This window comes from Typopeltis vanoorti, chromosome 7 (genome assembly GCF_054136105.1).
Source record: "Typopeltis vanoorti isolate ZY-2024b chromosome 7, IOZ_Tvanoo_1.0, whole genome shotgun sequence".
In the NCBI taxonomy this organism is placed as follows: domain Eukaryota; kingdom Metazoa; phylum Arthropoda; class Arachnida; order Uropygi; family Thelyphonidae; genus Typopeltis; species Typopeltis vanoorti.
Genome location: NC_143555.1, coordinates 147,651,390 through 147,673,187, shown reverse-complemented (window position 1 = coordinate 147,673,187; position 21,798 = coordinate 147,651,390). Strand labels below are relative to the sequence as shown.

At 35.3% G+C, this 21,798-nt stretch overlaps 1 protein-coding gene across 3 annotated transcripts in view; it reads right to left on the bottom strand.

The window, feature by feature from the left end:
* Positions 1-21,798, bottom strand: part of LOC150105176 (sodium-independent sulfate anion transporter-like) — a 255,432-nt gene that overhangs the window by 102,693 nt on the left and 130,941 nt on the right. For all 3 annotated transcript variants that reach the window (XM_090395526.1, XM_090395528.1, XM_090395527.1), the window contains 2 exons: positions 11,897-11,952; positions 1,978-2,118 (listed from right to left, as the gene is read on the bottom strand). In XM_090395526.1, coding sequence (XP_090251652.1) covers positions 1,978-2,118; positions 11,897-11,952 — 197 coding nt within the window. The remainder of the gene's footprint in view (positions 1-1,977; positions 2,119-11,896; positions 11,953-21,798) is intronic.

Genomic DNA, 21,798 nt, shown 5'->3' with positions numbered 1-21,798 from the left:
TTATCCTGCTCAAGACTAAATAGTGATCACTTCCAATTTCAAATCCTCTGTACACTCTGGTGTCCTGCACCAGGGAGAAAACATCACTATCAACAATAACATAGTCAATGAGACTTTTCTTTTTCCTAGCCTCTTCTCTCCATATGAATTTGTGCACATTTTTATGTTGGAACATGGTGTTAGTAATAACCAGTCCATGTCCTGAGCAGAAATCCAACTGTCTCAATTTCTTTATGTTTCTATTTTTTTTTAATCACAAATGGGTACTAGTTCCATTCCTATCATCTGAGATTCAAAGTGCTAAACATTCATTCTGAATTATGTAACAGTAGACACTGTAAGACTTTTACACTGATATATTTCAGACAGAATTTAAATCTACTACAGCTGCTTTTCACATTTCAAGTCTTCCTTTTTTTTTTTTTTTTTTAATTTCATAATTAACAATGAAATTCATCCATTTAATTAATTTTTTTAATTCAAACATTAATCAGATGTAAAAAAAAGTTTCTGTAAACCAGTTAAACATATAAAGTAACATAAACATATAAAGAATGCACAGAAATATCTACATAAAAAAATTATAAAAGAACATACATTAACAGTTTAGTAAAGAAAACATGCTATGTTATGTAGAATAAAAACATTGTATACTGGTGCCAGAGCATTTACTGCTATTTCTCTGTGTATGTCCAATGAAACAGTGGATATTGTAATGCTTAGTTTCACAAAAAAGTATGTACTAAATGTGATCATAAAATGGATAATATATATATATATATATATATATATAAAAGCATATATAACCAATACTGCTGTTTGTAAAGTATTATCAATACAATTGGAGCTCAAGTTAGTTATTTCACAAATAAATCTAATAAGTAAGGAAATTATTGCAGCCAACATAAAAAAGAATGTTTTGTAATAATACTTTTATAACAAACATCATTCATTATCACAATAAATGAAATGCTTTTATATAATGTAGCATAATTTTGTTTTGCTTAAGTGTGCCCATTAAACCATAGTCATCTGATGTAACCACAAGTTGAAGATATTTTAAAACTCATGGCAAGTGGAGGAAAAATTCAGAGCCATCCCTGGAAGGTGAGTAAAGGTATGGTTAGCATGTGAGATCCAGTTTCTTCTAATGATATGGGGTGAGCATGTGGAAACAGGCTGCTAGTGGATGTTGTAAGTATATCTTTGGTGTTTTCAGAGAGAGAGAGAGAGATGATAGTTATTTAGGCTTTGTGTAACCAGTAAGAGTCCCTCCCTTGAGTCATTGACTTCCTCAAGAATTGGACTTTATAAACATTTAATACAGAACGCGTTAAAATCTTGCTCCAAAATTAATCATTGAAAACAAAGCTGATGACATTTTTCCAATTTTGCATTCAGAAGTCAAAAAGAAAATAGGTTCTGAATATCTGAAAGAGTCAAAAAATTTTAAAGTTAAAGATCCATGTGGACAACACTAATAGCAATTGATACACAGGCCATTCTTGTAATTGTAATTGACTGGACACTAATTGATCTGGATGCACTTGATTGGAAAATATGAAAAGTAATGAAAATGAAACATGTCTTATATCCATACAGCATGTAAATTAATTATACTGTCCAGAGAAAGTAGGGGATGTGAACTTCTGCAAGTCATGGAAACACAGCAGAAGAAGGTAGACTGAATGAGATTGATGTAAATCAAGGAAAGCACAGAAAAGATACTAAATGAAACTACTGCAATCATTATTGAAAATGGGTTGATTGCGGTAGGGTCAAAAAAAGCAATACAAGAAGAAAGAAACAGCAAAAAAATTTAAAAGATTCGAAAAATAAAGAACTCCATGGTCAATATTTGAAGGAAACCAAATGTACGATACTAAATGCTCAAGAAAAACATTACAAATGTAGTATAAGCATGACTGATTGAAAATATCAGTGAAAAACTTAATACATTAAAAAACAAAAACTTACTATTTGTTCTCCACATGATCACAACATCTTTATAATGAACCATATTTAATACAGCAACAAATATGAGTGCAGAAAGGCACGGTTTTGGAATGTAATGAAAATATGGTGCAAGAACTCCCAGGGCTAATAGCACAAGACTACCTGTAAATGGAACAAGTTGCACATCATATACATATGTTTATAACAATCTTCTTTCAGTATCATTAAAACAACTCGCATATAAAGAAAATTCATGAATTATTGATTGATGCATGTGTAAACATTTAAAAGAAACATCCTTCATTATTAGGTATGAAGTCAAAACTAATAAGGAATAAGTTTTATATATTTACACACTTCATTATTTCAATAACTTCTACAGAAAAAGCCAACTATTGTGAACTCAAAGGACTACAGGAATAGTTTATTGTAGGATACTTTTGTCATAGGGAACTTCCTTTAGAATATCATTCTATCTATGACTTTGGTAGAAATGTTTTGGTAGTTTGGTGTAGCACGTAAGTGTGCTATCATGAGATGTGACTATGCTGTGCTCATTTCTGAACTGTATATCTTTCTGTAACATTTGAACAAGGATGATAATCCTTACTACAAAGTTTGCAAGATATATATATATATATGTTCATTTATTTTGGGTCCTATAGTCCAAAATTCAGACGTTTATATGCTGTTCAAATTTTATATCTTAATAATATAGCTTCTTGTAGAAATTTCTAAGCTTCAGTTACTCATCTAATTATCTACTTTGCTGTTCCAACTTATCTACTGGGTCAGACTTGTTTGTGGGCTATCTTGTGACAAGATATTTTTAACCATTAACTGATCATGAGTCTTAGTAGCATATTTTCTGTATTATGTGTGTAAATGTTTTTATCATACCAAGTTTATGGAGGAAATGTGGACGGACAGACACACACACAGAGAGAGAGAGAGAGAGAGAGAGAGAGAAATCTAGTTTTGAAGAGAAAAATCCCTGCTGCTTCCACATAAGATTGGCTGATTTAGTCTAATATGCAAAAGAGCCACATAAAATTTCTTCTATTATAGAAGAACCTTTATGTCTAGGTCTCTCCCCCCCCCCCCTAGACAAGTGGTTGTTTGGAATTATGTCAAAGAAGCTCTAAGCTTATGAAGTTAGCATATTATGACTATAAACTTTATGTTCTTCTGGATAGTTTCTCTGTTTTGCATGATGGAAAACCAAAACTTCTATCTCCCAGTCAAATGAAACAAATACTCAGTAACAGAAAGAATCCTCCATTCATCAATCATTTTGATAAGTGAAAGCACTAGCTGAATGAAAAAAAATTTCTAGTGCATGCTACCAAAAATTGCTGGAATAATGTCCATGCAAGAGGGAAAATAATGGCAGTAGTGTTGAGGCAGGATGAAATATGTAGTTGAACATTGATATACTCAGTGACAAGAATATGTACAGGCAAATTGGTCTAGCAAATAAGAAGATGATCATATGGGTGATTGTATTTGTGATAATATAGACTGGAATGAAGAGATGGCATCCAGGAAAAAGAGAATGAATTTCAAGTTTTTGAAGGACTACCTTAGGCAGTATGTAACAAAGTGGAAGTGAGAATCAAAAGTATTTCGGATCAGAGGATATTATTAATGGGGTATTGAATCTCTCTCCACTTGATGAGAGTGATCACCTGGGTAGAGGCCAGCCATCTGAGGAAGGAATATATGTGGAACAACAAGGCTGGTGATTATAATAAGCTCAGGAGATGGTTTGTAGCTATATCGTGGAAACAGGAAAAGGATGGAAAGAGAATCAATGTTGCTTAGGTGCTACTCAAGAACTATCTAGCAGAGGTCATATATGATTGTAATCCAAGGGTCAAGAGATTAAATAGGGTTAAACATGAATGAAACAGATGAATGAAGAGGTTAAGCATGCAGTATGGAAGAAGGCATTATGGAGAGAGAATAAGATAGTAACAATCAGTTGCATGGGGGGGATAGAGAGGTCAGGTAGGTGGTTTGCTTAGTAAGGATGGCATAAGTGCAATATGAGTAGCAGTTAGTCAATGAAATTATTTCGATACATGACTAGTAGAAGCAGGAATGATTATAGAAGGTTGATAACAGCAGAGTGACAACCAGTGCAGTCACATTCGCAAGGATGAAAAGTATTTCATCCTTGTAAACAAGATATCATGTATCCAAAAAGTTTGGCATCCGTTTTTTTACTCAAAGACTAATTTTCATCTGTTGAGTTACTTTCTCTGTAATTACTTTCTCAATTAAAATATTGAATTTCTTTTCAGGATAGGAATTTGTAAAAGTATGGTGGTATCTGTACAGTTCCAGGAGTGACCAAATCCACCCAACCTTGGAATAATGCTCCCTCTATTTGGGGTGATGTACCTAAAACCTCTTTAAAAATTCTTGATGCTGTTCAGAAGAACAGTTTGGCTGATTCATGACTGTCTCAACAGAGATTCTCTTCCTGTATAGACAGTTTTTGCATTATGTCTCTTCTATAGATATTCCACAAGCATTGTTCAGCAGAACTAGCATCCATTATACCTTTCTCATCTCTTGCTAAACCTATAACAATGTGAACAACAATATTGAATTTCTTTTCAGGATAGGAATTTGTAAAAGTATGGTAGTATCTGTACAGTTCTAGAAGGGATTAAGTCACCATAGTAGTGGAAGTAATGATAATATTATGAGCCAGTTACTTAGGGAGATAAGGAAAAGTAAAGCATTATTAATGAGAGATTTTAATATTGAAGATGCTGACTCAAAGAATGAAAGAACTGATAAATTTCTGGAGCAACACTACTTATATAAAGCAACATATATTAGATCACATAAAGGGAATAAAACATTTTATTTGATAACAATATTATAGAAGAATTAATGATGGGTTATATTAACTACTCAGAACCCCTCAGTGAGAGCTGTTTGACTTTGAAAGGGGAATTAACACTATGGGGAAAATGACAATTAAAAGGTATCGAGGGTAGAATTTCTAGAAAACTAACTTTGATGGTATGCTAAGATAATTGAAAAGTATTAACTGGGAGACACTATTTAATGGCAGAGACAATGGATAGTACTGAGGGACACCTTTTATAACTTAACGTTTTTAAGTTTATTCCTAGAGTAAATTTTGTAATAAATCTGTGGTCAGTGGGATGAAATAATCCAGTTCTTAAAGAAATACATTCTAAGAAAAAGGTGTGAAAAAATATCAGTCAATAATACTAAATATGACAGATATAACAAAAAACTAGCATTAACTCTTAAATTAAGATCAAAAGCAAAATTTGAATCATAACTAGCTAACAGTTCTAAGATTAATCCAAGAATAATAGAAACAAATTAAGCATAACCAGCTCATCTGAACAATTATGAATAATTTGGCTATGGTTGCAAAAGAATTCAATAAGTATCCTGCCAGTGGGTGTGAACATTGTTCGATTAGGAGAGCATATACTGCATAAGAAATAAAATATACCCTAATGACAAAATACATCAGAAAGAAATGTTTTATGTCTTTGATTTTTGATATGCTTTCTTCTTTCCCAGGACTATACCTTGTCCATCATGGAGTTTTTATTTTCCTATCCTTGCAGATAACTTCACCACATACCTCCCAAAGTTTATTTCTTGTTTTCAAACTGTTTTATTTTTTCTTCAATAATACTTGTATAGTTCAGTCTACAGTTTACATGTAAAACCTGCTCAACTGACATTTCATTTTCAAGTGACATTATGAATTTCTTGATTTGAAAAAAAATTTCAAATTTTTTGTTTGTTTGGGTTCAAAGAGAAAAATTTTAGAAAAAGCAGACAACATAGAAAAAGAAGAAACAGTAATAATCAAAAATATGTATGTTAAATATAAGAGCTGTATGAAGACTAAATTTGGTAATTTGAAGTGGTATACACTTAAAAATTGACTGTGAAAAGGAAGTGTCTTATCTCCATTACTTCCTTGAATTGATGAATGGGGTCCAACAATTAATGACCAGAAAGAAGAAACAGCTGTGTTTACAGAGGATGTGGTGATTTATTTAGCCACATCCAGAAAAACAGATGCAGAAAAAAGTGGACAAATGGAACAATGCAATGCAGAAGTATGGGTTACATATTAATATCATGAAAGAGTGAAAGCATAGTTTTAAATTGTAGAGAAAATGTAAATGTTAATAGTGTTAGATTCAATGGGCAAGTTTGAAGAGTAATAAAAACTTCAAATATCTGAGAAATATACTTTCTAGTGATGATCAGTTTAGATCATCTATTGGATCAGAAGATAATGAAGAGGATTTCACTGAGCCAAACCTTTTTTTAACAATGTAAATAGTCAAATTTGGTACAGTGAGATTCCACTGAAGTGCAAGTTTTTGATTAAGAGAAATTACTTTTTTGGGGTGTTTAAGGGTCAAAGATGTATAACTGAGAGGAGACCTCCACATAGCCTTTAAAGGAATGCGGAGAACCGACTAGGGCTTCTGACCTAATGTCCAATCCTCATATTCTCGTGGTGCACCCTGTTGGGTATCTACCTGGATACTGAACAAACGAGGATGGGTTCCCAATTTGGGATTTAGTCGACCAAATTGTATTCTTAATGGTTAAACCAAAATACAAAATGATGGTACAACATGACAAAATTTCATGCCGGCTGGTCGCCCAGTTAAACAAGGCCCCCGTAGATTTCACCAGGGAACCAGGGCGAACAGCAAAAAGTCAGCTACTGGAACAAATCTGAAAACACACCCCAACTCAACATCACCAGAGTTAAAGATCGGTACTATCAACATAAGAAGCCTGAATAGCAAAGAAATGGAGTTAGCTGAGGAATTAGATAAGCACCAGATCGACGTAATAGGGGTGACTGAAACAAAAAAGATAAAAACTGGTGAGACCTTTCTGAATAATAAATACAAAATGTTATATTCAGGCAATGACAATCCAGGAAAAGGAGTATCCATAGTATTCAACACAAAATACGAGGCTAATCTTCTTGAATGGTAGGCAGTCTCAAGTAGAGTGATGTGGGCAAATATGAGAATGGAGAACTGGACAATGAGACTAATTTGTGCCTATGGTCCAACACAAGGTTCTACTAAGGTAGAAGTGGAGGAATTTTTTACTGCTTTAGAGAAAGCAACTGACACAATGAAAAAGGGAAAGTTGGTCCTTGTTGGGGATCTGAATAGCAGAGTAGGAAATGATTGTCAGACATACAAAAATATTTTGGGAAAATTTCGAGAAAAGAGCAAACCTAATAATAATGGCAAATATCTGTTGGATTTCTGCTCAGGACATGGACTGGTTATTACTATCACCATGTTCCAACATAAAATGTGCACAAATTCACATGGAAAGAAGAGGCAAGGAATAAGAAAAGTTTCACTGACTATGTTATTGTTGATAGTGATGTTTTCTCCCTGGTGCAGGATACCAGAGTGTACAGAGGATTTGAAATTGGAAGTGATCACTATTTAGTCTTGAGCAGGATAAAATTGAATTTCATATTGAAAACAATGACATGTAAGAAAGTTTTAAAGCAAATAAAAGTTGAGTAGCTCTCAGATGTGAACTGTACTAACATATACAAAGATTATTGAAGAAAAAATGAAAGAGTTTGAGAATAGGAACGAAACCTTGGAGATTCAGTGGCAAGTCTTGAAGAAAACCCTGATGGATTCAGCCAGAGAGGCATGTGGTGAGGTTGTCTGCAAGGATAGAAAAATCAGAACTCCATGGTGGACACAGGAAGTTAAAGAGGCAGTGAAGGAAAAGAAGAAAGCATATCAAAAGTTCCTGGCAAATAAGTCAGCTTTTACTCTTACAGAATACAGAGACAAATGTAAGAAAGCCAAACACTGTGTAAAACTAGCTAAACAAAAATCATGGGAGGACTTTGGCAAGAACATAGAAAATAAATATCAAGAAGGTGTCAAGATATTCTGGAGGTTGTTGGAGAAGCTTAGAAATGGAGAAAAGAGTGCACTGTAAAAGGTGTTAGAGATGATAAAGGTGATATGAAAACAGGAGAAAAAGATGTCCTTGAAGAATGTAGTAATTACTTCGAAAAATTGCTAAATGAAACAAGCAATGATAACACAGTGGTAAAAAACACTGACCAGGCATGCAGTCAGGAATACATATCCATACTTCAAGTAGAAAAAGCCATCAAAGGCTTGAAATGTGGAAAGGCAGCAGGAGTAGATGATATTCGACCAGAAATGCTCATGTATGGTTGTATAAAAGTCTTACAGTGGCTGCACTGAAGAGTTCAGAAAGCCTGGACAGAGCGACGAAATTCCCAGTGATTGGAGTAGAGCTCTAATAGTGCCCATATATAAAAAGGGAAAAAAAACTGAATGTGAGAATTACAGAGGAATTTCCCTAGTGAGTGTTCCTGGCAAGATCTATGCAAGTATACTTGAAAAACAGTTGAGAAGAATTGTGGAAGAAAAGCTTGGTGAAACACAAGCTGGATTCATGCAAATAGAGGCTGTCAAGATCAGATCTTCACTTTACGACAGTCGAGAAAGCATGGGAATATAACAAAGATCTGTATTTAAGTTTTGTCGATCTGGAAAAGGCATATGACAAGGTGCCAAGAGAGAAGCTATTCAATATGCTACAATTATATGGTGTCGATGGGGCATTATATCAAGCAATACTTAGTCTTTATTTGAGTTGTAAGTCAGCAGTTAGAATTGAAGGAAGTACAGGAAGATGGTTTAATGTTAAATCTCATGCGAGACAAGGATGTACATTATCCCCTCTGTTATTCATTATCTATTTGGATCACATTATGAGGGAAAGTGGTATTAAACATGATATCAGAATTGGAGATGTTAATGTCAGCTCTTTGCTTTATGCGCACGATGTTATACTTCTAAATAAATCTGCTACAAGTTTGCAAGATTCCCTGACTAAATTGAATAACTGTTGTAATAGATATGGTATGAAGGTCAGCATTAAAAAGACAAAGACAATGAAAATAGGTAGAATTGTTGAAAATGTCAACAGCATTATGAATGGAGAACCTGTGGAACAAGTAAAACATTTCAGTTACTTAATCACGATTTTTAGTGAAGATGGTAAATTAAATATGGAAATAGACAACAAAATCAACAAAGCTGGTATGGTAGGAAGTCAATTGAATAAATTCATATGGAATAAGAGAGAAATTAGTCGGATCACTAAATTAGCTGTATATAAGACAGTGTTCAAACCAGTTTTAACTTATGGATCTGAGAGCTGGGTCAGAAGTAAAATGACCAAAGACTAGAGACCGCAGAAATGAGAGTCCTGAGAAAGAGATTAGATCTATAAGTTAAAACTGGTTTGAACACTGTCTTATATACAGCTAATTTAGTGACATGTACCCTCAAGAGGTGTACAGGAATTTTATGACTTTTTTGCCCATTTTGTCTTATGAAGCAAAGGCATGGAGACTAACAAAAAAGAGACATAAATAGACTACAAATAATGAAAATGGAAGTTTTAAGAAGAATATTAGCACAAAAAAAAAGAAAGAAAACAAGGAAAGAAAGAATAAGAAATGGGAACATTAAGAATCATTCAACACATAAAAATGTGTTGAAGAAATGCTTATGAACTTTCGCTTGAAGTGGTTTGGACACATAATGGGAATGAGTTTAGAAGAAATACCAAGAAGAATGTATGAAATGAACAATGAGAGGAAGAGGCAAAAGACCATGGAAAAGGTGGAGAGACCAGATAAGAGAAGATTCAGAAAACAGGAATCTGAACTGGGAGAGTTTTCAAGAAGATAGAATTTGGGAGGATAGGAAAAAATTTAGCACTTTGATCTGTCTGACTGGACAGTTTCTGGGGGAGTAGTTGCTGATAAAGAAGAGGGTAGGAAACATGAAGAATGACTTTCATTAATGGGTTATATTATTATTATAAGAGAGACCTCCAGGGAGTCAGAGACTCATAGAAAAATCTAGCCCTCACACCTTTCTTGGCAGCCTTCATTCTCAGCTTCCAAGGATGCCCTCTCGTCCTTTCCCCACACTCCATAAATTGAAAAATTCCATCAACTTAAATCTTGTATGACCCTTTGAGAAGTTTGTAAGTTTCAATCATATCACCCCTCTTTCTCCTGTTTACTAGTGTCTGCAGTCTATAAATTCTCAATCTGTCTTTATAATCAGTATTCCACAATCCTGATATCATTTTTAACACTCCTTTGTACTCTCTCTCTCTCCAATATATCAGAATCACGATGGATTCTGATATATAAGAAGTGAATTTATATAAGTAAGGCAAAAGTAGAAGCTGTAATGGCCTGTTTGATAGAATTAAAATTTATGTATAATGCTTATCTAATCTGGCAGTATTGAACAAGATGGTACCGCTATATATTGTACATCCACACTTCGTAGAGCCGATCTTGGCAATGTGCCAAGATAGTCAATTCATGCTGAAGAAGAGAAAGAAATAAAGGATGTACGAATTGGTCACCAACAGGCAAAATCACATGCTTTATATGTAAATTTTCCAACTACTGTATAAGCAAAATACTTACCACTTTAAAAACTAGGATTTTCATAAAAGAAAAGCTAATTTTCTGACGTATAATAATAAACAATCATCCCACGAAACGCATTGATTACCCTAATATTGGGGATTCTCTTTTTTTTTGACATGCACAGAAGTTGAGAAAGGTCTTGCATCTGTGTATAAATACATATGGAAAAAAAAAAATGGTGAGCATACACAAGCCATTCTAAGCAGGTAGGAATTTGCAGTACAGGTATTGGCTTGTCACAATGGTAATTACTCAGTATATGATTCATTTGTTTCCTGTTTTTAATTAAAGCACAGCATGAGTCTGTATTAAATTGTGGCTATCAGATTGATGTTCATCTTGGAGTCTTATTTTCCCCTCACAAACATAAAACTAATCTTGAATACATTGGTAGTAGTTACATTTATAACCAGGAATAAATCAGTATCAGGTTAATTAGTGGTGGTCAATACCTTTGCTACCCTAGATGAATTTATGTCACTTGGTGAAAGAATTTGTTTTGCCATTTGTACTCTTGCTTCAGTTGTAACCTAGCTGTATTGCAGTGAGAACAGACAAGAGATTTAGCAAAAAATCTCACAAAAATAAACCTTTATAAATCTAACTTCGTTTAGCATATTTTTTTTCGTTTTAATATTTCACACATCCACCAGGAAACATTAGTTCATTTAGGAGGGCAACACAATATGAACTCCATAATTACTAAAGAAAGAGCCATATGGCTTCATTTCAGCGATGTAAAATTACACAGGAAAAGTGAATATTAAAGATGCAACATTATTTCAAAGCCGAATTTTTGCAGAAACTTATGAAAATTTATTTTCTTTGATTTCTTTAGCACTAAATGAGAGTTTTTGCTCTCTTAAAGTTTCTGCCTAGTCTCTGAAGAGAACCAACCAGTTCGAAATGGCTGTCAGGCCAGTGAAACCTTAAAAAAATGCACTAATAAAAGGTGAACATATCTGCACCTGGGCAGCGGTCATGTTCATTTAAGAAATGCAAGTTAAGGAAACTCCAAGAATTATATTCTCGTAAGCTCTTGGGCCAAATTTTATGAATTTTTATAAGTTTCTACAAACATTTGCTTTGAAATAATGTTGGATCTTTAATATCTACTTTTCCTATGTAATGAACTCCAATAATTTACTACACAAATTACTACTTACTGAGTGTGTATTATTTAGTTTAGTCTATATATAATTATTGATTTGATGTTCATTTTAATATAAAAGATTACTTAAAGGCCTACTTTCATGATATGTTTTAATTATTTAATATATTTCATTCCAAATGAATTTTTATATTGAGAGAATATGCAAAACATAATTTTTTTTTTTAAATCCAGATAACAAAATAACATACCAGTCATAATTCCACCAGCTGGCGTTCTAACACCACTACTGTGATTAATAGCAGTTCTGTAAAACATGCAAAATGAAATATTACAGCAGATAGAATATTATATTATAAAATTTTGCTATTATAAAATACATAAGATAAAATTTTTAGTAAACTGTTTATCCAAGTGTAAGCAAACAAAGTTCGCACCTTAAATATTTTAAGGACTGAGCTAACTCATGGTATAACTTCACATCACTTGCCTTCGTATCACATAATGCAAAGCACATCTCCTTGCAGACATGTATAATGCTATGCATTATGGAAAGGGTCACTGCCCAGACCAGTTTCGACCTTTACTGAAGTCTCTTCAGTGGGAGCCAGCCCCAGAAGTGATACCAAGGTTAAAATAATGCAGAAGTCATATTTTTCTACAAGAGTTGCCAAAAGGTGTCACACATTATTATAATACTCTGGATTAGAGACAGAGTGTTGAAAGTTTTTTGCTTGGTTACACTATAAATTAAAGATACCAAGAAATACTTGGTTTAATCCTTTATCCAAGTAAGCAAACAAAGTTTGCATCTGAAGTATTTTCAGGACTTCTGAAACATGACTTCTGCATTTACTTCAACCTTGGTATCACCTCAGGATCTGGCTCCCACTGAAGAGACCTCAATAAAGGTCGAAACCGGTCTGGGTAGTGACCCTTCCCATAATGCATAGCATTATTATTATTATTATTATTATTATTACCACGGGCTACTCCAGGAATCCTTAGACTCATCAAGGGAGGCCCTAAACATCATGTTCACACAGCTGTTCAACATTCTCACAGTATTTATCATACCTCACCTTGAACTCGCTCACTGTCATAGCACCCACAACAGATTCTGGCAGCTTATTCCACTCATTTACCACTCTAAAAGTAAAGAACCCAGCTCTAACACCCCTGCTAACCACGCTCTTGCCCAGCTTCCATGGGTGTCCCCTAGTTCTCCCACCACCAGTCCTGATCTCAAAAATATCATCTGAATTAATCCTATAGAATCCTTTTAGCAATTTGAATGTCTCAATCATATCTCCCCTTTTCCGCCTATCAACTAGTTTCTGCAACCCACAAATCTTCAACCTGTTCTCATATGGTTCATTCCATAGACCTGCTATCATCTTAGTCACTCGCCTCTGGTTCCTCTCAACCTCCTCCCCATCAAGAAGGAACCGAGGTGACCAAATCTGGGCACAGTAGTCGAGATGAGGTCTTATCAGGGCTCGGTACAGAGGTACAATAACTTGTTTTTCTCTGCTCGTCAAGGTATTTTTCAACAACCAAGTGAGTTGATGAGCTGATTTTGCTACTTTTGCAATGTGCCCCCTAAACTTCATCTCCCTATCCACCAACACTCCCAAGTCCTTGGCCTCATCAATCTCTTGGAGTACAGTTCCACCAATGTGGTATACTGCTGTTAATCTTTTCACTCCGAAATGCATAACCTTACATTTTGTCACATTAAATTGACATCCATTCTCCTTAGTCCAGAACTCCAATCTATCTAAGTCATCTTGCAAGACTTTGACATCTTCTGCATTCACTATCGCCCTACCCAACTTTGCATCATCAGCGAACAAATGAACTGTCCCACTTAGACCCTTCCCTATATCGTTAATGAACAGATTAAACAGCAGTGGTCCAAGAACAGAACCCTGTGGCACACCACTAGTCACAGGCCGTTTTTTGGACTCTACTCCTGAATAAACTACCCTTTGATATCTCTCCATCAACCACCCAGCTATCCATCTCACCAACCCTATATCCATTCCCATATGTTGTAGTTTACGGATTAGAATTCCATGTGGTATCCTGTCAAACGCCTTTGCCAGGTCCAGCAGTATCACTGTAAACCCATTTCCCTTATCCAGTTCAGCCGTCACCTTGTTATAAAACTTGAGCAAGTTACTCAGGCATGATCTACCCTTCACAAAGCCATGCTGTCCTCTGTACAGTATCTCATTTTCATCAATCCATTCCTGTATTTTTCCCTTGACTACGACTCCTGATATGCTGATCGGTCGGTAATTTGCAACCATAGACTTGGATCCTCCTTTATGTAGTGAAACTATTTTCCCCTCTTTCCACGCCTTCGGGACTAAGCCAGACCTGAGACTCAGATTAAACAACATGGTCAAGGGCACTGATAATTCATTAGCCACTTCATGCAAGACCCGTGCCGGTATACCATCCAATCCCACAGATGTATTCACATTAAGGTTCTGTAATAGACTATTCACCTCCACTTCATTCATCACAATTCCCATATAAACTAATGGTTCCTTTATTTTTTCAACGTCACCACCTGGATGATATACTTTTGTAAAGTGCGTGCTCAGTAACTCCACTATATCGACTGGTTCAGTGAACTCTTTACCATCGTCATTCCTTAAAATCATTTTGCCATGTACAGTTTTTTTCTTGCTTGCAGCATATTGAAAGAACTGTTTGGGATTCTCTTTTGCTTGCATAGCTAGTTTCCTTTCATAATCGGCTTTTGCTGTTTTTACCACACTCGTTACCCTTCTGGCCTGTACTTTATACCGTTCGTGTGCCTGCAGGTCACCCCTTTCTTTAAATTCCCTCCATAGGTGTTTCTTTTTTTGCAGCTCAAGCTTAATGGTGTTATTCATCCATTTAACCCCTCCTTGTTTCACTATTTGGATCTTAGGTATACAATCAGCCATAACCTCCTGTAAATGCTCTTTGATCACTTCCCATGCTCTATCGACATCCAGCCCTTGCAGTTGTACATGCCATGCCACTGATCCAAGCAATCTCCTAAGCTTGTCATACTTGCCAGCACGGTAATTCCACATATACCCTGTCTTAATCCCAAATTTCACACCTTTAGCCACCTCCCAGGTCAAGACCTTATGATCACTCTCACCAATAGGTGGCAACATGGTCATATTCATTACAGTCAAATTCTCAGATACTATTACCAGGTCAAGCACTCTCACACCCCTAGTATTTTCAATTACATGCTGTTTCAGATAGTTATCCCTTAATAATTGAATAAAATCCATTTCCTTCCTCACATGCGTCCTCTCCTCCTTCCAATCAATGTTACCATAGTTGAAATCCCCCATAATAATTACCCTCCTTCCACTCATTTCATCAATTTGTTTATGCATACCATCTCCACCATCTATTCCATCACCTGGTCTATAGCAGCACCCAACTGTATATTTTATTCTGCCAGTATCAATCTCACACCAAATAGCCTCAAATGAGCTCCTTTCACTATCCTGCAATACTTCAATTCTCCTTGGCTGCAGTTCATCAGCTATCATCAATAACACCCCTCCCCCAATTTTATTCTCTCTGTCCCTCCTAAATATACTATAACCTACACATTCTATCCCACTGACTATATCATCTTCCGTCAGCCATGTTTCACTAATGCCAATAACCTGTGGCCAGGAAGAGCCAATCAAGGCCAAAAATTCTTCCTTCTTGTTCCTAATACTCCTGGCATTAGTATACATGAATTGCAGTGTTCCCTTTGTCCCACCCCTATCTTGATGCGTTATTCTAAATATCCCATTCCCATTTTTTGTCCTTATTGCTGGCTCAGGTACATCATATACATTTTTACACTCAACTGTCTCACTGATGTCTGGATATCCACTTCCCCACTTCCTTGGTAGTTCTAGTTTCCCTGGTTCTGCACATCCATTTTCACTTCATTCAGCAACACTTTTTCCAGTCTCCGCACACCAAGTCCATTCAAATGCAGGCCATCCATCTTGTATAAGTCCTTTCGCCCATCAAACTCATTCCACACGTCCACAAATTCCACACCACACCGTCTGCATAACCTGCGCATAATATCATTTGCGATTATGGCCCTCCTTCTAAACTCCTCTCTGTCATACCGCGGTAACAGACTCACCATTCTAACTCTGTCACTCTTTTCTTTCGCTACCTTTAACAATACTTTCAAGTCCTCTCTCATAAAAAATTTATCACCTTTCAATTCATTCGTACCAGCCACAATTGTTATTTCTTTCACCCTCTGTTTTTGCACTCTAATGCTCTCACTTACATCCTTAAATTTCGCACCCGGTAATTATACATGTCTGCAAGGAGATATGCTTTACATTATGGGATATGAAGGCAAGTAATGTGAAGTCACACCACCTTTACCACGAGTTACCTCAGTCCTGACACTTGGATAAATGATTAAACCAAGTATATAATTTCTTGATATCTTTAATTTATAATATAACCAAGATGTAAATCAATTATCTATGAATTTTATTAACCACGTTACCGGCCAAGACGTATATATACATCCAAGTTATCATGGATGTGAAGTGCGTATTAAAATTTAAATACCATTGATTTTACATTGAAATATATGATGGATATGAAGCGTATGAGGATGCATATTTGATCCATAATGCCGGCCGGTAAGGTGGTTAAACATTCTGGACTTCCATGGAGTCGCAAGACTCATCATGGGTCTCCAGCGATGAATAATTGCATTAGATACAAAGCTTTAGACACAAACAGAAATATGCAAATGATCTAACTTGGTCATGCAGGCTATGCAGGTGAGCATACAAAACAGCCTGGAGATAACTTATGTCTAGACACAAATGCTAGAAGTTTCAGAAACAAAGGGATCAAGTTTGTTGACTTGATGAATACCTTGGAACCTCAAGATTGTAGGCATTAGTGAAACCTGGCTATACTAATTTGTATCAAGCGTAAAGGGTACAGCATTTTTAGGAAAGATAGACAGGAGAGGAGAAGAAGGGGGGGGGGTGCTGCTGATACCGGATGATTTGAGTCCAGTTAGAGTAGAAACCTATGAGTACAATACTAGCAACAATTTTACAGGTGGCAGTGAGTTTGAAGCCATGTAGTGTGAGGTGGAGTCTAATAAGATCAAATACAGAGAGGGATGTTGTTACAGATCCAGTGGATCGGTTGCTAGCGATGAAGAAATGCACTACTAAATAAAGATGATGAATGCAAAATGAGTAGTCATCATGGGAGATTTTATTGATTTATTATCAGTAAACTTCCTCAAGCAGCATATCAGAAGGAACTCAAGGACAAAGAATGTTAGCTCTGATTATAGATCCAGAGAGAATTTCACTAAAAGACATGACTGTTCTGCCTCCAGTTGGTGACAGCAATTCAGTACTGACTTGGGATGTCGCAGAGTTTAGAAATGTTCCATTCAGAAAAGGTTACATGCTGAACTACAAAGCAGGAAATTATTACCAACTGAGGAATAAGCTAAGTTCTGCGTGAAGGTGCTGTTTGATGAGAAGGATATCAGCAGTGTATGGGAAGCATTTAAAAAATACCTAAATGATGCAATACTGGAATGCGTCCTTGGAGTATGAAGAATAGGGTAAGAATGAAATGCATGTGCTGACTTATTACAGAAGAGATTCTTAAGAAAAAGATGATATGAAAGAAATACTGTATGAATAAGGATGATGTCAGTTATGCAAATTATAAACAGAAGGCCAGAAGAGTCATGACTATTGTATGGAAAGCTAAGTCTGAGTATGAAAAGAAACTGGCAAGCTAAAGACAATTCAAAAAAATTCTATTATTATGCTGCATTAATTATGTGAAAGAATAACCCTACTGGTATACAGTTGACTTATGCAGGAGATTGTTCAACTAATGAGTGGTCATTTTACAAAAGCCTATCAACTTTGTGTATACAACATTGATCTCACTGCTACATCTTCAACAGACAAAGAAACTCGGGAGTATGAGGAGGAGGAATAGAGCTGCTGCATGAATGAAAGAAAACTTTGCAATAGGGGCTGATGGAATATCAGCATGGATGCTAAAAGAATGTTCAGCTGAATTGGCTATTCCTTTGACCAGGCTATATAATCTGAGTATCAGAACAGGGAACATTCCACAGTAGTGGAAAGAATGTATGGTACAAAGACTGATGGATCCAACTATTGACCTATCAGTATCTCTGGAGTGGTGGCAAAGATTTTGGAAATGTTGATTACGGCTCACATACAAATATGTTATTGTTACATGACACCTCCAGGGAGTGCAGAGACTCATTGTAGTTTGAAAATTTAAACAGATTAAAAAAAATGGGTTGATAAAGAACTTATACTTTACAATGAACAGCATGGAAACATGGAACAGCATTTACTAAGGGAAGGTCATGTTTGAGCAATTTATTCACATTCTATAAAAATGTTACTATTAAGCTAGACAAGGGAAATGGATACACCATGACACTTTTATATTTTGCTAAGGCTTTTAACACAATACGGGATGGAAGACTGTTGCATAGATTGGAGAATATGGGATTGGATTATAAAATATTAGCAAGGATTACAGGATGGCTGAAAGATATCAAAAAGTGGTATATGGGAGATGTGGGTCTGCAAGATTTAAGATAAACTGCATTGTAATACAAAGATCAGTCCTTGGCCCCTTGTCATTCAATCTATACATTATTAGTATTGGGAAGGATTTGACAGGAGACACAACTATTTGCTGATGATGATGCAAAGATAGGCAGGGTAATCAGGAATGCAGCTGATATGCAGTTCTTGTCGAATGGTTTGAATAAACTTGAATTGTGGGCATGTGAAAATGTTGTCAATTCAGTCTTAGTAAAATTATGAACTTTGGCATGATGAGATATTCAATGGCATATTATATGGGTGGAATTATGCTAGAAGAAACTGATCAAGTTAGGGATCTTGGAGTTTTAGTGGATAAGAAGTTGAAGTTAAAGGGTGTCTAATAGTAAGATTGCAAATATGCTCAGAGAATAATTACAATACTGAAATGGGATTTAACATGTAAAGATCTTAATGCAACAGTCTTCATACAACCTCACTTGGACTGCTGTGTGCAGATCTGGTCTTCTAGTTTCTGAAGTAATGTAGATACAATCAGGGCCGGTTTTATCATTAGGCGAACCTAGGCAATCGCCTAGGGGTGCCAGATTTTTGTGTATGACAAAATATATAGAGAGAGTCAATGTATAGGGGTGCCTAAATTTTCTTTGCCTAGGAGCATCAGATACTCTTGCACCAGCCCTGGATACAGTGAAGAGAGTATAAAAAGAGAGCATTAAAGATAACTGTGGAATGTAGATTATGATGAAAGATTGAGAATTTGTGGAAAGCAGACACTAGTAAAGAGGAGAAAGAGGGATGATGTGATAGACCTACAAATTTCTAAAATGGTCACACATGATACCAAAAGATGAAATTTTTCATTTTGTGGAGCATCATTGGGAGAGGACAAGAGGGCATCCATGGAAGTTGAGAATGAACAGTTCAGAAAGGAGTGAGAAAGCTAGATTTTTCTTTCATAGAGAAGTGAGCAATTGGAATGGCTTGCCTTTGGAGGTGATGAGTGGAGATAGTGTGAATGAATTCAAGCAAAGGTAGGATAGCTGGCATGTGTGATATGCGCCTCCCTCAATGAGTCCCTGACTCCCTGGAGGTCTATCTTAATAATAATAATATTTTGTTTTCCAGAAAAGTTTGATACCATAATTTGCATCCCCGAAAGAAAAGTGACACAAGTCGATTGTTGTTTTATGTGTGGATTGTGTTCTCAATACATAGACCTCCCTCCTGAACAATTTCATATTTTTGACTTGTGTCACTTTTCTTGGGGTGCAATATCTGTCACAGTAAAATAAAGTTGTCCTGGATGTTGAGTGGTTTACCATAGAACTCTGTGTTGTGTAGTGTTTGTGGCTGACGTCACTAGAACCATTTTGCTACAAAAGAACAGGATCATTTAATTATGAAAGCAAGATAACTGGGAAGAGAGTAACACATAGTCTTTTAAGAAATGTAGGAAACTAATGAAGACATCTGACTTTAATGTCCAATCTTCATCTTCTTGGGGGTACATCATCATATTTCGAATATTTAATTGTTGATATGTATATTCAATAGATGTATAAGATGCTATCATGATACTAAATAATTAAGTTGACATTATAACTAATCACCTATCAACAATTTTTCTCCAAATGGCTTATTACCTAAGAAACTCCAATGTCAGATCGTATATTTCCGTCTCCTATGTCACTTTTGATTGCATCAAATCTACGTAAATCTCAGTCTTCCTCCTAGCATCTTGACATCGAACACCTGTTTAGTTAACCTTTCCACTCATATTATGTTTAAGTGACATACTATAATACTTGAGAATAGTTATTCTCACATATTCTTTGAATGTGCAAAGTTTCTTCCTAAAATATTCATTTTTTCTTATGATTCTGCCATTGATAGCATCTGTTCATTCCCCTACTTTTTCTCAAAACTTAAAATACATAAGTTAAAACTAGTTTAAACACTGTCTTGTGTATTGCTGCTAGTTTAGCGTTTTGGCTGATTTCTCTCTTATTCCATATAAAATTATTGAATTGGATCCTTACCATACCAGCTTCACTTATTCTGTTGTCTGTTTCCTTATTTATTTTCCCATCTTCACTAAAAACTGTCCTAAATAGCTGAAATATTTTACTTTCTCTCTATGTTCTCCATTAAGAATACAGTTGAAGTTTTCTATGTTCTTCTAATTTTCATCTCAAATTTGTTACAGTTTAGTTAAAGAATTCTGGAGATTTCACTAAATCTATTTAGCAGTATAACATCATCTGCATAAAGTGTGAAATATGATATATCCTTCAACAATGACTTTTTATATCGAACCATCTTGATGTACTTATAATTCTAACTACTGACTTAAAACTTCCTGTACACCCCCTTGAGGGTCAATGTCAGGAATTTGATGATGACTTAAAACTGAATACAAACTATGAACTGTTCGATGTAATGTCTTGTTGACACCAAACTGTTAGAACAGCTCTTCTCTTAGCACCTAGTCATATGCCTTTTCAAGATATATGAAACTTAAATACAAATCCTTTTATACCATGATTTCTAAACTATTTGCTTAAAGTGAAAATCTTATTCTGACCACCTCTATTTGTTGAAAGTTTGTTTGCTCACACTTGGATAAAGGATTAAACTAAATTTATTATTAACACCTCTATTTGGTTTGAACCCAGTTTGTTTTCCTGCAAATTTCCCTATCACAATTTTTCTTAGCCTCCTCTCAAGTATGTTTGCATAAATTTTACTTGCCACACTTAGTAGAGAAATTGCTCTACAATTCACCCCTTAAGTTTTATTTCCTTTTTTAATGGATGGTACTATGAGAGCTGTACTCCAATCATCTGGAATTTGACCTTTTTGTCAATGCCTTCTGAATTACACAGTGAACCCACTGGAAAATATCAATACATTTCATTATTTATAGTTGAATATCACTACACCAGCTGCCTTCGCACATTTCAGGCTTTTGATAGCTTTATCTACTTCTAGTATTGATATATACTCCTGATAACAATCCTCTTCAATATTTTCAATCATCATTTTGTCATTTCTTGTTTTCACTTAACAACGCTACAAAGTAATTACTCCAAACATCATGAAATCTTTATCAGTTTTCATCATCTCTATTCCTTTTGCAGTACTCTATCCACTTTTAAGCTTTTTGAATAGCCTCCAGAACGTGTTGCCATTTTCCATCAATTCTTATCAAAGTTTCAAAGATTTTTGTTTTGTAGACAAAAAGACTGACTTTTACAGTTTTATTTCAGACAACTTCATTTAGCTTTCTTATTCATTTATTAGTATTTTCTCACAGTTCATACCGACTATTTTTTTTGTTAATGTGATTCCCATGCAACAAGGGCATTGGAAACCTGTAGCACATTTGTACTGTGGGTGGGAAAAGTTTTTTTTTTTATTCATTTCATATATTTTTTGTAATTTTTTTATTTTTATTATTTTTTTTTCATAGTCCAGAAAACCTACTCTAGAGATAAAAC